The sequence below is a fragment of the Myotis nattereri genome, assembly GCF_964212035.1.
Source record: "Myotis nattereri genome assembly, chromosome: 1".
NCBI classification, from domain to species: Eukaryota; Metazoa; Chordata; class Mammalia; order Chiroptera; family Vespertilionidae; genus Myotis; species Myotis nattereri.
This window is the reverse complement of record NC_138075.1, coordinates 139,877,740-139,900,195: the sequence shown is the minus strand read 5'-3', so window position 1 is coordinate 139,900,195 and position 22,456 is coordinate 139,877,740. Positions and strand designations below refer to the sequence as shown.

The 22,456-nt window shown below is 38.3% G+C and overlaps 1 protein-coding gene across 1 annotated transcript in view; it reads right to left on the bottom strand.

Moving 5' to 3' along the window:
- The window catches only part of GPR158 (G protein-coupled receptor 158), a 376,508-nt gene that overhangs the window by 335,350 nt on the left and 18,702 nt on the right, over positions 1 to 22,456 (bottom strand). Inside the window, exon 2 of the mRNA XM_081104136.1 lies at positions 8,557 to 8,662. Within this exon, the coding sequence (XP_080960262.1) occupies positions 8,557 to 8,662 (106 nt within the window). The remainder of the gene's footprint in view (positions 1 to 8,556; positions 8,663 to 22,456) is intronic.

Sequence of the window (22,456 nt, the reverse complement as noted above, 5' to 3'; positions counted from 1 at the left end):
TATCAATGCTTTATCATTATCATGGAGAGAAAATAGCAGGTATGGCAGACATACCCACATGCAGAGTTAGACTTCAAGGTATTGCCAGTGCAAGAACACGAGTATTGCTTTTGGATGGAAACACCTTTCAATGGTTCCCCTTACAGTATACCTTAGGGTTGCAGAGACACTTATAGCCAATGTTGCATAAAGTTTTGATGGGTCCTGCAAAATTCTGTCAAGTGGTACCTTTCATTATTGAAAATACTAAAACCTATAGCACCTTCACCTGGTAATATGTGATTAAACAAATCTGATATTTAATCTTATAATTTCCTATTTTAAAATATTCATTCTCAATATTTTAACTATTCTGATTGTTAAAAAGTTCCACTTATATTAATCTAAACAGATCCTCCTGTTGTTCAGGTTGATTTACCAATAAATCACAGCCTAACCCTTGGATCCCTTCAGGAAAAGTATAAATCTACTTATATAAAAACCCTGAGTGGTGTTCATCATGACCAGACCAGAACTGCAACCAAGCGGAAGGAAGTCAGTCCTGTAGGGGTTGCCTTGGCAATGGCTGCACCCTCCCCCAAACTGTTTCCCGGAGCTGTTTCCTGTAAGGGCGGGGTTTGAGGCAGGAACCCGCCCTGGGAGCATGGAAGCAGATCTTTACAAAGTGTTTCGGGCCAGCACAGCCAAGGGTGAACCTGAGTAGGGGCAGCTGAAAGGCTTAGAAAAGACAGACAAGAGAATGAAAGCTGGGTCTCGGTGGGACACTGCTTCTCTGAAAGACAGCGACCATGCCTACAGCCATGCCTTTATTTTATAGCAGATGCTACGAGGCAAAGTAAGGGCATGACCAAGATGTTTACAACATTCTCCTGGGTTTCAATCCTACTCAACTACATGCACCTGAACTCTATCAAGCCTACGTCACTCAGGCACGTGGGGCCAGGTGTTCAGAACATAGGTACAAGCTTGCAACTACAGCTGTTGGCTATAATTGTGCTGGGAGGGCCCTGCCCTCCAAGCTGGGACTTGCACATGGCAATGAGAGGACTGTGCCCTCTCATTAGTCCAAGGCTTGAACCTGTCCAAAACACTGTAGTGACTCCCCACAATAAAGTTTTAATTCTGTTTCTTTGTTACTAATGTTGTGGCCCCACCCCATAACAAAGAAACAATTTCCGGAGGATGAGGCCCAGGAATCAGGATTTTAAAAAGATTCCCAGGTGATTCTAATGTGCAGCCAAGGTTGAAAACCACTGCTATAGATAATATTAAAAATATATCTAAACGTGCAATTCTTTGTCCAAAAAATGAGCATGTTCAAAAATTAAATGAAGAAAATTTGGATATACTCGATGGAGATTTTCACACATATTTGAGTGAGGATTCGATTGATTCCACAGATGATGCTGAAAAGGAAAATTTTCCCATCGAATTTCTTAATAGTATTACTCCTTCGGGAATGCCGTGTCATAAATTAAAATTGAAAGTGGGTGCAATCATCATGCTATTGAGAAATCTCAATAGTAAATGGGGTCTTTATAATAGTACCAGATTTATTATCAAAAGATTATGACCTAACATTATCGAAGCTGAAGTATTAACAGGATCTGCAGAGGGAGAGGCTGTTCTGATTCCAAGAATTAATTTGTCCCATCTGACACTGGCCTCCCATTTAAATTGATTCGACAATGGTTTCCCGTGATGCCAGCATTTGTGATGACTATTAATAAATCACAAGGAAAAACTCTAGACAAAGTAGGCATATTCCTACCTGAACCCGTTTTTGCACATGGTCAGTTATATGTTGCTTTCTCTTGAGTTTGAAGAGCATGTCATGTTACAGGTAAAGTTCTAAGTACTTCATCACAAGGGAAATCAGTCAAGCACTCTGAAATTGTTTTCACTCTTAATGTGGTGTACAGGGAGATAATAGAATAAGTTTAATCACTTTGTCAGTCATTGTTTGCATCACTGTTGTTTTCATATCATGTTTTTGTTGTTTTTATATCATGTCTCTGTTATTGTTATATCCTTTTGTTATTGTTTATTTATTAATATATTTATATATTCTTTTCATATGCATTTTACTAATTTCCTTTCATCTCTCACACTTCTATTAAAGAGAAAGGGCAAATAGCAATATTAAAATCTCTGCTAATTAATTCCCTTTTAAAAAATATATTTTATTGATTTTTTACAGAGAGGAAGGGAGAGTGATAGAGAGTTAGAAACATCGATGAGAGAGAAACATCGATCAGCTGCCTCCTGCACACTCCCCACTGGGGATGTGCCCACAACCAAGGTACATGCCCTTGATCGGAATCGAACCTGGGACCCTTGAGTCCTCAGGCAATGCTCTATCCACTGAGCCAAACTGGTTAGGGCAATTAATTCCCTTTTAATGTGCATGAATTTTGTGCACCAGGCTACTAGTATCCATATAATAGCTATTTTCATATTTAAAGACAGTTGACAAATCTTTCCATGGGTCTTCTCTTCCCTGGAAAACCAACTCCATTTCTTTTATTCATTAAAAAACAAGGTTTTAAAGTTCTTAGTAATACTATTTTTTCTCTTCTAAATGGGGTTCAATTTTTATATTGAATTTCAATACAATATATTCAATATTTACATATATTCTATATTAAATATAGAATATTAAATATATGGAACATATTCTATATTAAACTTATATTTTCCTTGTCACACTATTTCAGGTATTTTCTGCTAAGCTTAGAATAGTGACGCGAATCTCTGAAGATGTAGAGAACAACCTAAGATTAAGCTGGCTTTTGCTATTGTTTTACAGTCATGTTGCACTGTTGACTCAACTATTCTCACAAATACTGTTCACAAGTGCTACAACTAAACCACATCGTTCTTTCTATGCTTAAAATGATAGGGTTGTGTGTGTTTTTATTCGCATTCAGGATCTTACCTTTATTCCTATTATGTTTCATCTTGATAGATGTCCGTTTCTCCAACTCAGCAATATATTTTTAGTTTCTGATTTTTAACTTTCAGTGAATTAGTTATTACTAATTACTTGTCTCTTATATCATTATTCAAAGAATTGATGAGTGTTTCAATCAACACAGGGCCTGAATAAAACTCTGTAATAAACTATGACAACCTTCACTGCAAGTTAATACCAATCCATGCAATCACTTCCTATGTAGAGCCTTAGATGTACAATTCAATAGATATATTTGGCTAGTAGCTATCATATTGGACAGAACAGTTCTACTCTAGAGGAAAGAAAAGGAATGGTGAGAATAAAGATGAAAGGTAATATGCTGCTATTTCTAAGTAATTTCACTTAATCACTCTAGAAGATTACTCTAAACCCTGCTATAGCCAGAGTGAGCTATATTCTGTATATAAGAGGGCTTTCAAAAGAGAACAATTAACTTCTGTCCTCTTTAGATTTTTGCATGAAATTTTTTTCTTGTGTTCTAAATTATATCCTGTCTTACATTTTTAACTTTTTAAAAGTATATCTTCAGAGATTCATTAACTTATCTCTAATGGAGTACTAAGGAGTTATAAGTAGATTCATATCTAATATGCTCAATAGAAAAAAAAAGATACTGGAAAACTGTCTTGGAGCTATATAAAGCTATTGGCTGAGCTGATGACCCACCTATCAAAGCAGAGGACACAAGAGTGAAAAGAAAATACTGGAACTTCTACTTACATTGAATTTTTTATAAATAAATAAGAAATAAATTAAGCTTTACTAATATTTAAGACTTGGATTGACAATAATGTCCCCACTCAGTCCACATCTCATATGACTACACTGTTGATAAGGCACTTGAGAAATCCTAAAGGAAAACTGAGAGTTTCAAGACAGAAATTCTGGCAGTGGTTACTTGGTTCCTTAATTTGCTTTCAAATTGCAATTTATTACCATTTCCATTTGACCACCTGAGTGAATTTATAGAGTAAATCATTGTAAATGGTAAAATATTTATACTTCTTCATAATGAGATGTGTGACCTGAAAAATCTTTTCCTACATAAAGATTTCCTGATTATCTCAAAGCGAACTACTTGTTTCTGAATTCAGAGATTAGTTATACATTGTTCTTTAGAGGAGAGAGAAATGTTTCCAATTTGCTGACCTGCTCTATGCTGACTAGTGGTTGTTAGCAGTGTCTATGCAGCAGGTATCTTTTTAAAAATCTAAGCTGTTCCTTCAAAGTAAAAGTGACATTTAAGTAATCCATGAGTAAGCCTTTTGAAGTGAACATTTTGAAAATGGATATCTGGAAATGGTTTTCAGTGCTATGCATTTTTTGTTGCCAAAAACTATAAATACTCACGTAGCCATGTAGTTTAAAATTGGAAATAAAATGTCCTAATCTGTTTGAAAATATTTCTTGTGAAAGTTTGAGTGAATTTTTAACCTCTTCCTTTAAAATATTAAAACGCCCATTAGTTTGCAGGGACCAATTAATTGACATCAGGGAGAATGAAAAATTTCCAGCTGTAATTCTGTAAAAACCTTTGCAAAATTGGTAGATGGAACTGAAAAATGAGCACTGTGATGTAGCAAATATAGTCAACAATTTATTTCTTCAATTTGAAATGACACATCCTTGTGAGGTATATATTTAACTATGATAGACATGAAAACTAAGTATAAAAATAAACTGAACTTAGAGACCTCTGAATCATGCATTACTAAGTATTAAACTAAGATTTTTTTTAAATGTTAAAGTATAATCAATCAAAGCACTCTCACTAATATTTTTTTTCAAACACTGTGATCAATTACATTGCCCACATTAGATGCATTTTTTTTAAATTTATCTTTATTGTTGAAAGAATTATGTCACCCTCTGCTTCCCCCATTTACCCCCATATGCATTTATTTTTATAAAATATCTACATTAAAATATTATTTCATCTTTATCTTCAACCTGATTAAGTTTTCTGATTTTTAATATGTAGAATATATAACAAAAGATGCATGCATAATTTGTAGGTTAATACACACACACACATACTATGGGTGGATGCATAATGCATTTTTACTAATAGAATATAATAAAAAAGTTTCAAAGGCACTCTCCTAATATTTCCTGCTCAAACAATGATTAAAAGTTTTTTCTTATAATGGAAACAAAGCAAAAGAATACCATTAAAACATAATTAAGTAACATTTTTAATGTTTTAAATAAACTATTATGTAAGAGAAGATTTTGTATATTCAAAGCAAACAATGATATGAGAATAGGTAAAGAATTATTTCAATAGAGGCTAACAATATGATCAAGTCCATGCTAGAATGATCTGAATCAGTTGCAAAAACAGAATAATCCTGCAATCCAGTTCAGGGTGCTGATTCAGATCTTGTTTTACTCTGCCCTTCAAAAAACACTTTCGGTAGTGACCTCATAGAGCCTGTAACAACCCATACCCACTGAGTAATTATTTTCCTCACAAACCACTCCATACCTTTCTAAAATGGTCTACATAGCACTTGTTTCCAACATCAGACTCACAATTCTGGTTTAAGATAACTTGGAAGCTGAAAAGTCAACACACTGGAAAAAAAGTTTTAAGTGAAAAGTTTGCCTCAGTTATAAATTTGAAATTTTTAACCTCTAGTATTTACAAGAAAGGGTGCTAAACATTGGCAAGAAAGAACTCACAATAAACATGATGAGCGTCTCGTTTTCTAATAATATGGATATTCACACCCTACAGATAAGACTCATGTTAACTATTTCCAAAATAAGCCAATTAACACAGTGATTCTTGGAGTCCATAACAGAAGATTTGTGACAAGGAACAAAGGAGAGCCAGTGCAGATAAAAAATACCCTGAACAAGAGACATTTCTTTCTGTTTTTCCACACAGTAGAAACTTCAAGAAAAACCAATTCCTAGTCGCCAGTCAACCTCAGTAGAGGGAAGGAATTGAAAGACTATTGCTAGTCACTAGACCAGTGGTTGGCAAACTGCGGCTCGGCAAACTGCGGCTCGCGAGCCACATGCGGCTCTTTGGCCCCTTGAGTGTGGCTCTTCCACAAAATACCGACTTCTGCACATGGGCTACAAAGTTTCAATTGCACTGTACGTGCGCGCCTGCACGTGGTATTTGGTGGTATTTTGTGGAAGAGCCACACTCAAGGGGCCAAAGAGCCGCATGTGGCTCGCGAGCCACAGTTTGCCAACCACGGCCTAGACTAAAGATGTGGTATGAAACTGTCGCAGGTGCCCTGAGTGACCAGAACCACCAGCAGGACCTTAGAAAAGCCCAACAAAAAAAAAGGAATAGTTCCATAGCAGGCGTGGCTAAGTCAGACCAGCCCCAAGGGCCTTATGGGCTCAGCCTGGCACACCAAGATCTCCACTCTCAGCTCCAGCACCTGAGCAAGGAAAGGAGGTAGAGAGATCCAGAGTACTTGTCTTATAGACATTTCAGTGTTTGATGATGTTACTTTTATACCACTGAACCTCTTACTGTAACACGTTTCACGGAGGGTTATTGAACTGTGGGTTGTCTTTTAGGATATGTTGTTCCAGTTTTTCCTATAGGAATCTAAAAAAATATAATGTTCTCATATATAATTCCCAAAATCACACATTTAAACCTAATTTTTGTTAACCAGAATAGAGGATAATATTTTATCTAGAAATAACTTAGTTTATTTGAAAGCTTTAAAAAGAAACAATACCCAGAAAGTTTATAATTCTGATGCAACAAAAATAAATCAATCCTCTAAAAGGAGAAAGAGGTTCTTCCACTATGATCATCTAGTCAAATAAATAGGTAAATAGGTGTGCTATAAAGAAACAAAAACTACACTAAGATTGTTAGAAGCAAGAAGCAACTGTAAAACACTGAAAAATACACATCTCTTTGTTCCTAAAGAGAATGCTTATTGCACCACCCAGGAGCACCACTGAAACAAGGCTGTACAGAAATGAGCACCTACAGATGACACCATGCAGAAAAACCCACTCCGGCTAAACGACGAAGCTAAGTGGCTATATACCATTGGCATGGAGATAATAATCAGGCTAAAATATTCACCAGGTCGATGACTGAAATTCATATCTTTAGAAATGTCAGCATCATCCACAGGGAAGTGGGTACTCAGAAATGTTCAAAGCTATAAGAATAAATAAAGGAAATGAAAGCGGATCTTAAATGAATTGACAAGACAAAAACAGTTCCTTGCATGATTGGGTCCCAGCAGAGGAATGAAGGACGTGAGGGTCATGTGGAGGTATATGGAGATGTGGACTACGGTGTTGGGATATGTAGCGATGTGCGTGGGTATTGAGGAATTGGGGATTACGGATATATGGTGGAAATGTGCGATGGATTTAGAAGGATGTAGAGAATTATGGGGGAATTAGAGGGTTTAGAGGGTGGCAAAGTTGAGGGATATTGTGATAAGGAGTATGGGGGCACCTGGAGGAGTGCGTGGAGTGTAAGGGGAAAGTGGGGAACTGCAGATGATTATTTGGGGAGTGATAGGGGTATGAAAGTGTGTGGGTTGGGTATGGCAGAATATGTGGGGGACGCACAAGGGAAATATGCAATGGGCACATATGCAGGCATGTAGAGCTGTGCACATGTCTGTGCACTTTTTTTTTTAGTAATGGCACAAGGAAGTGCTTATTCTTAATTTTCCCTGTGATTAATAATTTCTTACCTTAAAATTGTACTATGTATAACCATCTTTCACAAAGGGCAAAAAATGGATTAGAGATGTAGATCACTACCTTTATGGGAATATTCCCTCTATTCTAAATAAACCAAGCTGACTTTCCTCACACATTCATGGACTGAAAGTTGGAATAGCCCAAATATGTAATATCAAGAACTTTATTGTACTTTTGTTCTTAACATTTTGGACCTCAGAAGTAGATTACTGAAAAGGAAACCAGGATGTCATCACATTTCCTGTCTGAAACTACAAAAGACAAGTGATAGTCATATTTCCAGATTTATAATCTCTATGCCTGTCCCTAACCATCCACAGTCCCATGAAATAAGGAACAGATAAAAAACTGGAAATTGGGAATATATGCGCCAACATATACATTTCCTTCACAGGTCCCTGTTAGTTTTCTCCTTGTTTTTAATATTTCCCTGCCATTCTCTCTCTCTCTCTCTCTCTCGCTTTTCTGGCAGATGGCAGTGTGTCCGAGTGAATAGCATCAAAGTTTCACCAAGCATCATCTTCCATTAAAATATGCATAATCTGGTTGGCCCTTCCAGGACTGGTTTTTCACTTCATTGCTATTTCAATTTCCAGCCCCTTTTGAAAAATAGGATCAGCCTTTGACTAATGCCAAACTTCAGACATAATTTCAGTTTCAGCCTTCTCTTAGTCTCCAAACGAGCAGTTACTCTGCACAAATTTAATTTCCTACTCCTTTTTCAGTTCACTTGGCAACATTTAGACCTGCATAGGAGGTATTTTCCCAGTAAAACGTCTCATGATCACTTACCCACAAAAATACAATAGATCATAAGTAATACATTTCTGGGCTTCTGATTTCAGGGGACTCTATTTCCATGTTCTTACCTCTGAATTGTTGAGATGACATTTATGAGTTCCTGAAAACCAGCCATCACTCGAACATTGGTCAATGTCTACTTTCTGAAGATTTATGTCCACTTTCATGACACCCCTTAAAAATAGAGAAAGATAAAAAGAACAAGTTAAGCTGAGCCTTTACAAGTTCTAACACTGTATTCTGTCCTGGAAATCAGACAAATTAGCATAAATAATGTACTATAAATTTTAAAATCTCTCACTCATATTCAACAAGTGAAGATAAAGGTACAATAGAACAGAATAATAATAATTATCTATTGTTCACTGTCTTCAGCCCCCCATATAATGCCTGGCACAGAGTAGGTGCTAATAAATATTTATTGATTGACTAAACCCCAGACAGTATTTCTCTGGACATGATAGCAAAGTTGACTCTGAAATAACACCTGCTCCTAGTATCTCTTCTATAAAGTAAATTAATACGAAGTTCTCATCTTATTTCTTTCTACTCCTATTTCCCATTGCAGAGTCAGGATGTAGAAAATGAAGGTTGGGAGGGGGGTTAATCAGGAAGGGAGGACCATATCAGAAAATAAGCATCTCTTTCCTCTGATTTTCTATAGCAATGACTTTAAACAGCTCTTTAGGTCTCAAAGTATTCCAACCAAGCAGAGTTTTGTATTACCTACATATATGCTGATTAGCATTTTTCTTGAAAATCTAGAAACAAAAACACTGCTTTTACTTAGCCATTTGAGATAAGTCCCTAAAAAAGAGAACTCACAAATTTAGGGCCAAAAGCACAACTGCAAAGAAAGCTACAACTGTATCTAAAATTCCTCCATTTTCTCCAGCCAACCTCTGTGCAATTTCCTAAGGTCTCTCTTGTTTATTTCTCACTACCGCCAGCACCACTATCAGTAAGAGCAGCAGAAATATCTGTCCTGCACTGAACTGTTGCACCTGGACTTAAATGAAATCAATATTCTGTGTCCTAGACCCTAAAGCTTGACATTTGCTGATGTTTTTCACACATGAGTAAAATATAAACACCCACTAAAACCCACTAAAAGTGAAAAACAAAAAACATCTTTAAGGCCCTACAACCCCATATTAAACTATTTTCATTATGATATCTACATATATAAAAGCCTAAGTGACCGGCTGGTAGCTATGATGTGCATTGACCACCAGCGGGCAGACACTCAACACAGGAGCATGTGTTTTGTGAAATTATGGTCTACATGAGTAGTATTTGTAGAATACTACAAAGCATGGAAACAAGGAACAGACTGATGAATCTCAGAGGGTAGAGGGTAAGGGGGAAGGCAGGAAGAGATTAACCAAAGATCTTATATGCATATTAGAGGCCCGGTGCATGGATTTGTGCACTGGTGGGGTCCCGCATCCTGACCTGTGGGGATCGGGCCAAAACTGGTTCCCTAACATCCCCCGAGGGGTCCTGGATTGCGAGAGGGTGCAGCCCAGGCCGAAGGACTCTGCCAGTGCACAAATCCGTGCACGGGACGGATTATTAAATATGCACAAATATAAAGGTAGGCTTAATTTTTTTTATGTCATAGCTCTCATAGCTACAAAAAAAACCCACAAAATTATAAAATGAATGCAAATAAAACTATAAAGTCAACAAAATTTAATCTAAAAGTATTGATTTATAAATACCAGTGATTATATGTTTTGTCAAACTAAATCATCTTTCAGAACAGGAATATGGTACTGACTGCTAGTTCAAGCAAGCTTATTTTACCATGTCATGACTCACTTCTTTCTTCTCTTTTCTCCTTTTAAACTACGTAAAATCTACCAACACAGTGGTTTTATGTCATTTGGGCTTCATTTCGGGTGAATAAATCATTACTTTTTTAGACTGCCTCTGATCTTTTCTTATTAACCTATGACAAAGCACTACACTATGTGGTGCTAATATGTTAAAAGGAGACAGAAAGCAAACAGGAACACCAAAACTTCTGTCGGTATTTTGTGAACCAGATAACCCAGCATGTGTAAGCTTATTTTTCAGGTAAACACTGAAATGAAAACCCAAAATTTCTCAAAGAAAACTTAGTAATCCTTCAGAGAAACAGACCTCAGTTTGCAAAATACTACTCATGTAGACCATAATTTCACAAAACACATGTTCATATGAAAAATAACTTGATTCCAAGGTAACCTACAACCTGAACCCAGTTTTTATTTGCTCTTTCAACAAATATTTATTGTCTGTTATGTACATATCACTGTAACAGATGCTATGTGGGAGAACCACATAGGCCCTACCCTCAAGTAACACCAAAAATCATGTTTTTTAAAGTAGTGGTATGTTGAATGGAGAACGGATGCTAAATTCTGGGGAATCGGTAGTATAGTAGGGATTCAATAAACATTTGTTGACTTGATGACCACCATCACTACCAGAAATTTCCATAGAATAATGTTCCACATAGGTTATGACAATCATGCAAGCCCAGTCAGGCTCTCCTTTATGCTCTTTGAGAAACAGCAAATTCGTTCTTTTATGAGTTCAGTGAATACTTACTGACTACCTACTATGAGCCAAAATTATTTTAATGTATTTTATTCCATTATTAATTTTATTAATGTATTGAAATACATTAATAAGCAGAGCAAAACAAAACAAAACCCTGCCCTTCGGGAGCTTCACGGTAGAGTGGGATAGAAAACGTATAAAAGATGACTACAATAAGTAAACAAACTATGTCATATACTACAAAGTAAAAAGTAGTATGGAGAAAAAAAATAACCCTGAAGCAGGCGATGAGACAGGTGGATTAAACCCTTTGTTAAAGGGCGGTCGGGATAAGACTCAGGGACGCGAAAGCTCTAACTCAGCCTTCCAGGTATCATTACAGCAGATTGGTACTCACACACTTACATTATCAGTCACCTTCAGAGACATACATTTCTCACTGGACTACGATTGTCCACGACATTTTGGTATTCTTCTGTGAACATCTTATTTAGAAAGCATCTAATAAAAAGATGCACGTCTATTTGTTCCCCAAGTGTTAGTAATAATGAAGTCAAGTTCTCCTCAACTATCCTGCTCCACTAGAGTTTGGTTGCATGACAGTGAAAATCTTGTCATCTCCCAGCTAGCTCAGGGACATGGCTAATTTGGAATTCCAGGGGGCTGCGATTACTCTGGTTCCTTCCCTGAGAAAACGGGCTGAAGAAATCTTAATCGCTGAGGGTTTTCCCTCTTAATTTCCGGTTCATATATGGGAACCAACAAGTCACCGCAGACTAAAAGCTCAGGAAGCTTTCTGGGCGCTGTGCAAAACCACCCAAGGTAATGAGGCTTGCGTTTACCAGCTGGGATGTCAGCGCTGACTCATCCTCATTAGCGCCTCTGCCTCTGCGCCTGGGGACGTACAAAGCCCTCTGGGCAGGTGTGTTGACTTCCTGCGGGGAAACTGGAGGTTTGGGAGATGAAGTGGGATGAGAAAGCTCTCTTTGTGGGGAAAAGTACACTGCCAAAAGCGACGCAGAGGTTCAGACACAAGCAAGTGTCCCCATGTGTGGACTGAGTTTAGACCAGCTGAGCCCCCTGGGGGGCGGGGGGGAGGGCCAGTGGTGAGGAGGGGGACTGCCTCTGAGCTCGCACCTCTGAGCTGGAATGGAGGCTCCCACATCCGGTGAGCAGGTGCCACTGGGAAGCTCCAAGGGCAAGGAAGTGGCTGCTGTTTCCTGGACTAAACACAGGAAAGCGTGGTAAATTGTGGCCAGAGAGTGGGAAATATAGCAACTAATATCCCCCAAACACCTACCTGGGTGCTTAACTAAACCGCAGACCAGCCTTTTCCTCTTCTTGTCTGACACCTAAAACGCTCAACCTTGCAATCCCCCTCATGTTCTCTTTCTGTGAATGGGCTTCCATCCTCCAATTATCCAAGGTGATAACTCACTTGTTATGAAACTCACCACCCACCAAAACAGCTGCCAGGTCACCTACACTGGACTCCCAGCATGTTTTTTGTCTGGTGACCCTTCCCTCCATTTCCTCTACCACTGCCTTGGGTCAGACCTCCATCTCATGGGGCTACACATGTTTAATAATAGCTTACTAATGTGGTTTCTAGCATTGTTACAAGTGAAGATCCTAGTTTGTAGGTCCTGAAGTTATATTAGGGTCCTACTTTAAGAAACAAATACAAAATCATGAACACACACTTATATCACAATATGGCCTTTGGACCTATATCTTTGTGCTATACTGCTGGGTGGTTAGTAAGATTATTACCATAATTTCTATACCAGGATGGCTGGCAATAAGCTAGCTATACACAGAAGTGACTACAAAGGACTTTAATTTATATTACTACACACAGACTAAATAATCCTGAAGCTCCCCTTAGCTGGTTTCCAAAAATGCGCACAACCTAGGCTAAACGGTAATGGGGGCAAGTTATAGTTAAAATGGCTTTCTTTTGCAAATTTTACTAGAAACAGTTGACCACAGAACTCATTGATAATCCCATTCCAAGACTCTAGAGAAAGGCCACAATGCAAGCAAGGGGCCCTAAGCATCAAACACTGCTTTCTTCGAAACTGCAGAATGTGATCCTGACATTTCCCACTCTCCTGAAGAATAAAAATCCAAACTCCTTGGTATAAATCCGGCCTCTCCTACCTCTAACTTTTCCAACCACTCTACTGAACACATTCTTTGTTCCAGACCATTCAAAATTACATGTGGGTCCTAAACATTTGTGTTACCTCACAAAACCATTCCTTACTAGATCCTTTTATATCTGAAGCCCCTTGGCCTAAACCAGCCGTGGGCAAACAACGGCCCGCAGGCTGGATCCGGCCCATTTGAAATGAATAAAACTAAAAACAAAAAGACCGTACGCTTTTATGTAATGATGTTTACTTTGAATTTATATTAGTTCACACAAACACTCCATCCATGCTTTTGTTCCGGCCCTCCGGTCCAGTTTAAGAACCCATTGTGGCCCTTGAGTCAAAAAGTTTGCCCACCCCTGGCCTAAACTATACCTTTATCTATTACTAGAGGCCCGATGCACGAATTTGTGCATGGGTGGGGTCCCTCGGCAATTGAGGCCGTCTCACCCAGTCCTGATTGGGGCTGATGGGGGCCAGCCGGCCAGAGAGGGACCAAGGGAAGGTTCCAGGGTGTGTCCAGCCCTCTTGCCCAGTCTCCATTGGCTGGACCCCAGCAGCAAGCTAACCTACCAGTCAGAGTGTCTGCCCCATGGTGGTCAGTGCATGTCATAGCAACTGGTTGAGTGGTCGACCAAACTGCTCAGTCGGACACTTAGCATATTACGCTTTTATTATATAGGATAATTCCTACCTATCTCCTTTATAAAGCCTTCCATGAACTCCAAGTCTGATTTAAAAGCCACTTCCCTATCCTCCCCACAATACACTGTGCTTAGCTTCTTCATATAACTCACTTAGTACACTATATTATAATACTTTATTTTTAATGATTTTTCCCCACCAGACTAAAACTCCATGGCCTATGTCTTCACATTTTCCCTTAGCTCCTAAATCAACACACGCCCATTATTAACCTTAAAGAAACTGCAGATAATAGAGAAGCAAGGAATAGCTAAACAAACAATAGAAGGGAGGGAGAAAAGGAGGGAGAGAGGGTGGGAGATATTGACTGATAGATTGATTGATTGATTGAGATTGGTTGAGAACACCCAAGTACTAGTAATCTGAAAACTCTCATGAACTACTATGGGTGAATGGATGGAAAGAAAGATTGAAGAGGTTCAAGGCAAGTTTTGAAATTCTGCTTTTGTTTCTTGCCCATGCTACCTTAGACAATAATTTCCTGCTCCATAACTACAAAAAAATTGATAGTAGCATCATATATAGTCAATATTGATGGGGTTCCAGGGCAGAAATTATGCTGAAATAAAGAATTGATTTAAAAATATGATGGTAAATAAAATAAAAATATGATGGTAGGCTAAATGCCATCAGTCATCTACTCCTAACAGTAGATAACTAGCACAGAAGCTGGTGCCTAGAAATGGGTTGCTGACATATCTAAAACCTAAAACATGTGGCGTTGGGTTCGGGACCAGAAGCTGAAAGGCCCTCAAAGAGATGATTCAGAAAAATAGGAATATGCTGGTGTGTTGTGAAGGGAAATGAGGAAAACTCTATTGGAGGCAGAAGAAAAAGGGATGTTTGTTACATAGTAGGTGGAAACTTTGCAAACACTGTCACCTCTTAAATGAATTTGTGGATCTGGCTAAGTTTCTAGGCAAAATACAGAGAGTACTACCTGGAGTTTTCTAGGAAACTATGATAGAATGAATATAAAATGGAGACATAGGATAAAGAAGGATCTACTTAGTTTTGTTTTGTTTTTGAATTTTAAAAAATTTTAATTGTGGTAAAATACTGTACACATAACACAGATTTACCATCTTGATCATTTTCAAGAGTACAGTTCACTAGAGTTAATTATAATCATATTGTTGTGTAACTGATCTGCAGAACTCTTTTCAGCTTGCAGAACTACAACTCTATACCCATTAAACAAGAATTTCCCATTCCCCACTCCACCCAGCTCCTGAATTAGACCACCATTCTAATTTCTCTCTCTAAGAATTTGACTGCTCTAGGTACCACATGTAAGTGGAATCATACAATAGTTGTCTTTTGTGGCTGGCTTATTGCATTTAGTACAATGTCCTCAAGGTTCATTCATGTTGTAGCATGTATCAGAATTACCATCCTTTTTAATGAAGTAATATTACATTGTATGTATATACTAGAGGCCCAGTTCACAAAAATTTGTGCATTCAGAGGGGGGTGGTCACTCAGCCTGGCCTGTGCCCTCTCGCAGTCTGGGACCCCTCGGGGGATGTCCACCTTCTGGCTTAGGCCCGCTCCCTGGGGGGATTGGGCCTAAGCTGGCAGTCAGACATCCCTCTGGCAGCCCAGGAGCACTCGGGGGATGTCCACCTGCCAGCGGAGAGCAGGCCTAAGCTGCAGTCGGACATCCTTAGCACTACTGAGGAGGCAGGAGAGGCTCCTGCCACCACCACTGTGCTGGCAGCTGGCAGCCTGGCTTGTGGCTGAGCAGAGCTCCCACTGTGGGAGTGCACTGACCACCAGGGGGAAGCTCCTGCCTTGAGCATCTGCCCCCTGGTGGTCAGTGTGTGTCATAGTGACCAGTCATTCCCAGTCATTCTGCTGTTAGGGTCAATTTTCATATTACCTTTTAATTATATAGGATAGAGGCCTGGTGCATGGGTGGGGGCTGGCTGGTTTGCCCTGAAGGGTGTCCTGGATCAGGATGGGGTCCCGCTGGGGTGCCTGGCCAGCCTGGATGAGGGGCTGATGGCTGTTTTCAGGCTGGCCAAGCCCCCCAGCAGGGACCCTCACCCAATGGGGGTGTGGCCAGCCTGGGTGAGGGCCTGATGGCCGTTTTCAGGCTGGCCACAGACACAGGCTGGAAGCAGGTATCTGGGATTTATTTATCTTCTATATTTGAAACTTTGTAGCCTTGAACAGAGCTCAGGGCTGGCAGGGCAGGTGGAAACTTGTCTTCCTCCATCGCCAGGGGCAACCTAAGCCTCCTGCTTGCTCCAGCTCCATGGCCACCTCTATGTTAGTTGGGTTAATTTGCATATTTGCCCCTGATTAGCTGGTGGGCGTGGCTGGTGGGTGTGGCTGGTGGTGTAGCAGAGGTACGGTCAATTTGCATGTTTCTCTTTTATTAGATTAGATTGTATTTTCTTTACTCATTCATTGATGGACACTGAGTTGCTTCCACCTTTTAGTTATTGTGAATAATGCTGTGGAGCAACTCAGTTTTTGAGTAAAATTTAAAGCAAATATTAAAGAGTCAGGATTTGAAAATAAAACTGTCACACATCTCCAGTCTCTTCTAGCAAAAGATTCTGAGAATATGAAATGGCTTCATGGCAAAGAATCACCTCAGGGTGAATCTGTAAAATCCTTTGTTAAGACCTCAGAACGATCTAAGGCAGTGTCCAACAGAACCTTTCAGCTTGACTTAAGGACCTCAAATGGTCTTACAGTTAGTGTCACAGACCTTAACCCTCACTATTAAACAATAATGATTCTAAGATTCTCAAGGCTTCATTGCACAGTAGTCACAGGACCCAATATAGGAAACTGCATATCTTTAAAAAGAGATTTGTAAATGTGGCTACTGTCCAATGGAATGAAATCAAGTAAGCTTCATAGAAAACTCACAACATTTTTCTATGAATAGCATAAGTAGGAACATTTCACATGACAGATAATTCACTTTCTGTTTTAACATACACAGAATATCAATATTTACCAAAATAAACCAGAGATTATATTTCAGAGGTAACTTCAAATGCCAAAGTATCAATGTCATACACATGATGTCCTTTACTTATAATAAATTAAGTTTCTTAAAAGGATAGCTTAAATACATCTCATATGTTTGGAAAATAAAGACAAATTTCTAAGAAACCGTTAGGTTGAAAAGAAATTAATAAATACTAAAATTGAACAGCAGTGAAAACAGAACAAGTAAAAATCTATTTTAGAACATAGAAAAAATAAAAAATAGAAGGAAATTTTGTTGCTTTAAATACTGTACATTTATCAAGAAATTTTTTTTAAAAAACTAAATATTTAATTCAAGAAGTTGAAAGTGAGGAAGTCCCACATAAAATAAATGAGTGAATAGCAAAGGTAGAGGCAGAAGTTGGTGAAATGAAGAAAAACAAAATCATGGAGGGAAAAAATAAATCAATCAATAAATAATTCTTTGCCAGCAAACCTAGCACCCAAATCTTGGTTTCCAAATGCCATTCTCCAGTAAAATAAATAAAGGTTCCTTAGAGAAATAAATGGTCCTAGGCCTGAGGCAGGGAAAATACACCTAAAGCATCATCTTCAGGAAATAGGGACAAATGAATGTCAAAAGGACACACAAGCCAGCCCTAGCTGGTTTGGCTCAGTAGATAGAGCATAGGCCTGGGGATTGAAGGGTCCCAGGTTTGATTCCAGTCAAGGGCACATGACCAGGTTGTAGGCTCAATCCCCAGTAGGGGGTGTGCAGGAGGCAGCCAATCAATGATTCTTTCTCATCATTGCTGTTTTTGTCTTTTTCTCCCTCTCCCTTCCTATCTGAAATCAATAAGAACATTAAAAAAAAAAATACACGCCCTAACTGGTTTGGCTCAGTGGATAGAGCTTCAGCCTGTGGTCTTAGGGGTCCCAGGTTCAATTGCTGCCAAGGGCATGTACCTTGGTTGCGGGCACATACCCAGTAGGGAGTGTGCAGGAGGTAGCTGATCGATGTTTCTCTCTCATCGATGTTTCTAACACTCTATCACTCTCCCTTCCTCTCTGTAAAAAAATCAATAAAATATATTAAAAAAAATAAAAATAAAAAAATAAATACACAAGCCAACTTACAAGAGTTCCCAATTGCCAAAGCTGAAGCAATTTGAGCAACAAAATAATAAATAATGATAATTTGGATTCAACCCCAAAAAGAAATAATAAGTCCATACTCAAATAAATAAATAAATAAATAAGAAAAGACAACTCTTTTTCAAAAAAATTCCAATTGACAAATTTAGAAGAAATGAAGAATTATAAAATTATCATTAGAATAACATGTTAGCAAATTGGTGCAGGTAAGAATTGCTGATAAGTCCTAAAATTAGTGGGGGAAATGTAAGAAGAAACAGGGTATTTGAATAAACTCAAAGCATCTCTCCCAAAACATCTATTCATTATTATATAATGGATTTGCCATATGTCAAAAATTCTCTGATACTCTCCTCTCCAGGAGAAAGTTACTTCACCTCCCCTTGAGTGTAGGCTTAACATAGTGATTCACTTAAAGTATGGAAAGGGAAAAACAGTAATGTCAGAGTGGAGAAACCTGGCAAATATTACATAAACCGAGTGGCAGCAGCAGGTGCAACAGGGCCAGGATGAGCGGCAGCAGCACCCAGCCCTGGCTCGGGCTCCTCCTCAGCTGCCTGCAGCTTTGCGCACTACTACACCCTTTGGGGGAAGTCAGACTGCCGATTTCGGCCTGATTCCCACAGGTCTGCTGGGATCAGGCCAAAATCGGCAGTCTGACATCCCCCGAGGGGTTCTAGATTGTGAGAGAGTGCAGGCCAGGCAGAGGGACCCCCACCAGTGCACAATTCCATACACTGGGCCTCTAGTATTCATATAATGCACTTACAGATATGATAAAGAATGATAGTTTTGAAAACCTGGCTCAGTAAATAAATAAAAGTAATAACTAGATCTCTATCCAATACCATGTACAACTCTAGATGTTAAAGATCTGACTGTGAGAGTTAAAACATTAAAGTTAGTGGTATATAACATAATATTTTTGTGTCCTTGCTGGTATGGCTTATTTGGTTGAAGCATTATCCAGTACACCAAAAAATGGCAATTTTGATTCCTAGTCAGGGAACATACCCAGGTTTCAGGCAACCAGTCAATGTTTCTCTCTCTCCTCTCTCACTCTCTTTCTCTCTTTCTCTCTCACCCCCCACCCCTTCTCTAAAATAAATAAAAATAAATAAAGGAGAATACTTTTGTGACAAGGTATTGAAAAACTTCTTAAACCCAAAAGTGTAAGGCAAGTTTTTGATTAAATATATCAAATACCCTTTTCAAGGAAAGAGATTGTGGACAAAGTTAACTGAAAGATGACATGTTGTGTGATATTACAATGTCTAAAATTGATAAGGAAATACTATCTAGAATACACCAGGATCTTTTTCTATGCAACAGAAATGTGGGAATCATATTAGGAAATGGACAAAGGATATTAACAAGTAAACACATCAAACTTAAAGCACATGAAGAGATGCTTAAGTTTATTAGTATAGACAAATGCAAATTAAAACAATAGTTAGATATTACTGTAGAATAGTCCCCCTTATCCACAGTTTCACTTTCTGTGGTTTCAGTTACCCACAGTCAGCCATGGTCTGAAAATATTAAATGGAAAATTCCAGAAATAGTTCATAAGTTTTAAATTGCATGTCATTCTGGGTAGTGTAATGAAATCTTGTGCCGTCCTGCTCCCTCCTTCCTAGGACGTGAATCAATCCTTTGTCCAGCATATCCATGCAGTATATGCTCCCAGCCTATTAGTGACTTAGTAGCCATCTCAGTTATCAGATTGACCGGCGCAGTATTGCAGTGCTTCTATTCAAGTCACCCTTATTTTACTTCATTATGTCTCACTTCATCTCATCACATAGGCATGTTATCATCTCACATCATCATGAGAAAGGTGAATACTACACAATAAGATATTTTGAGAGAGAGTCCACATTCACATAACTTATAGTACACTATATTGTTATAATTGTTCTGTTTTATTATTAGTTATTGTTGTTAATCTCTTACTGTGCCTATTTATAAATTAAATTATCATAGGTATGTATGTATGTATGTATAGAATAAAACAGAATATATAGGGTTTGGCTCTATCTGCAATTTCAGGCACCCACTGGGGTAATATATTCCCCTAAGATTAGAGGAGACTACTGCACATTCATTAAACTGGCAAAAGTGTGAAAGCCATATAATGCCAAGTGTTGATAGGAAAATGAGGCTTGCTGGTGGGTATGTGGACTGATACAGCCTATCTAGGGAGAAATCTTTCAATATCTCATAAAATTATATTTACTCCTCCCTATAACCCAGAAATCCTGCTCTAGGGTTTATCTTTCAAAGAAATCCTCACTCAAGTCCATAAAGGAGCATACTATACTAGTAAGCTTAGCCCAGCGTTATTGTAATGGCAGGGAATTGAAGATAATCTGGGTACCCATCTGGGACTGGGCAGTTTCTACACCTATGCAGCATTAGAATACTCTGAGCAATAGAAAAGTTGCCTGGCTGTTTATGTAGCAGCATGCAAAGATTTTTAAAATATACTTGTGTAAATAGAAACTGAGCAAAATAATGAAATATATAGGAATTATATAATTAAAGCTGCACACAAATAACATGAACATGAGATGAGATCAAAGAAAAGAAAAGAGACTTTTTTTAAGGGGAAAAAGAGTGATTTACTTTCTGTTGCCATCTAACTGTAGAAGAGTCTAGATTCCTGCTGTTTCAGTGACTTAAGTCATCTTTGGGTAACTTCTTCACTTGGGTACTCTCATCCTCGGAAAACATTGTTCACAACACCCAATATTTCTATCGTTTAGCTCAAACTCATCACTATTAGAAGTGCAAAAGAGCCAAGAACACAGTCCAATCCCCTCTAGAACATCTAGAAAAGTGGTTCTCAACCTGTGGGTCACGACCCCTTCGGAGGTCGAACGACCCTTTCACAGGGGTTGCCTAAGACCATTGGAAAACACATATATAATTACATATTGTTTTGTGATTAATCACTATGCTTTAATTATGTTCAATTTGTAACAATGAAATTGGGGGTCACCACAACATGAGGAACTGTATTAAAGGATCACGGCATTAGGAAGGTTGAGAACCACTGGTCTAGAAGAATTTGACAACAGTCTGTTGTAAAGCAAGAAAATGTTCTCCTCCCTGTCACTATTTTGCAGCAGACATGTCCAGAGAAGCTTGCCAAAACTTTGGATAGTGACAAACGTCTTCCATCTGTCTAGCTTCTTGTTCTTGGAAGGACTTTTAGAATTCGGGTCACACCTTCCTTGGGAAGATCTGTGCATTTTATGTGAAAAAAAATAATAACTCAAGTTTGATTTTTTTTTTAAAGATTCAATAAATATAAAATGAACTAAGGTCAATCAGAAGGGACATCTACAAATACAAGTTTTATATTTGGTGGCCCCTGAAGGTGATACTTTTTTCAAAGTTAAGTGCAGCACATCTTGTAAAATTATTAGGGTTTAGAATGTGATAATAGATGACTGTTTTCCTCAAAAATATTTTTTGAGTCTGCTGTTTTTGCAGAGGTAGCAGGCTTCATGTCTATCTCATTTTGTGGTTTCCCTTCACTAGAATAATTCTGAAGTACATTTTATTTAAATTTTAAATAACAAGAGGACATTTTAGCAAACACAACCCAGTGTCCCTTACATCACCTCTTTGAATATGAGCTTTTCTGAATGGGATAAGACAGTCCCTTGTCAGGGAATCCAATACAAAGAGATCACCTATATTGACTCATCTTATTCAAATAACAATCCTATAAAAGAGGAAGTGCTTTTCTCATTTTACTGAGGAAAGAAATAAGGTTCAGGAAAGTTATATAATATGTCCTAAGTCATAAATTTATTAATTGCTAAGGAAGAAAAAGTAATAAAGCATAGTCTGTCAGCCAACATAAATGTCTAATGTGAATATTGTAACCTATTTTAAAATATATAATAATCTCATACTTTGAGTTTCTTCATAATTTAATTAAACATGCCATTTATGTTAGTGTTCCACTATAATATCTAAGGGAAAACATATCTTTTGTTAAATCTCAAATTCTTAAATTTCTCTCTTTTTTTCTGTTGGCTTATTCATATAGTTCTTCATGTCAGGTTACCCAGCTGATAATCTGCAGTTATTTTAAAATTCTACATGAGTTTTTTCTAGGCGCTAATATTTTATACAATAAAACCAAGTCAGCTGTACATAAGTAATTTTTCAGAGAAAGATATATAACTTGGGCCAGTGGACACTTCTCATCCAAAAATAATAATAAGTAAGGCCATAAAGTAAATAAAAAATGTTCCCAGTTGAAATTTAAAATAAGGAGCATTAGCCCTGACCAGTGTGGCTCAGTTGGTTGGAGCATCATCCTGTACACCAAAAGATGGCAGGTTCGATTCCCAGTCAGGACATATACCCCAGTTACTGGTTCTTTCCCCAGTCAGAGCATGTGGGGAGGCAACTGATCCATGTTTCTCTC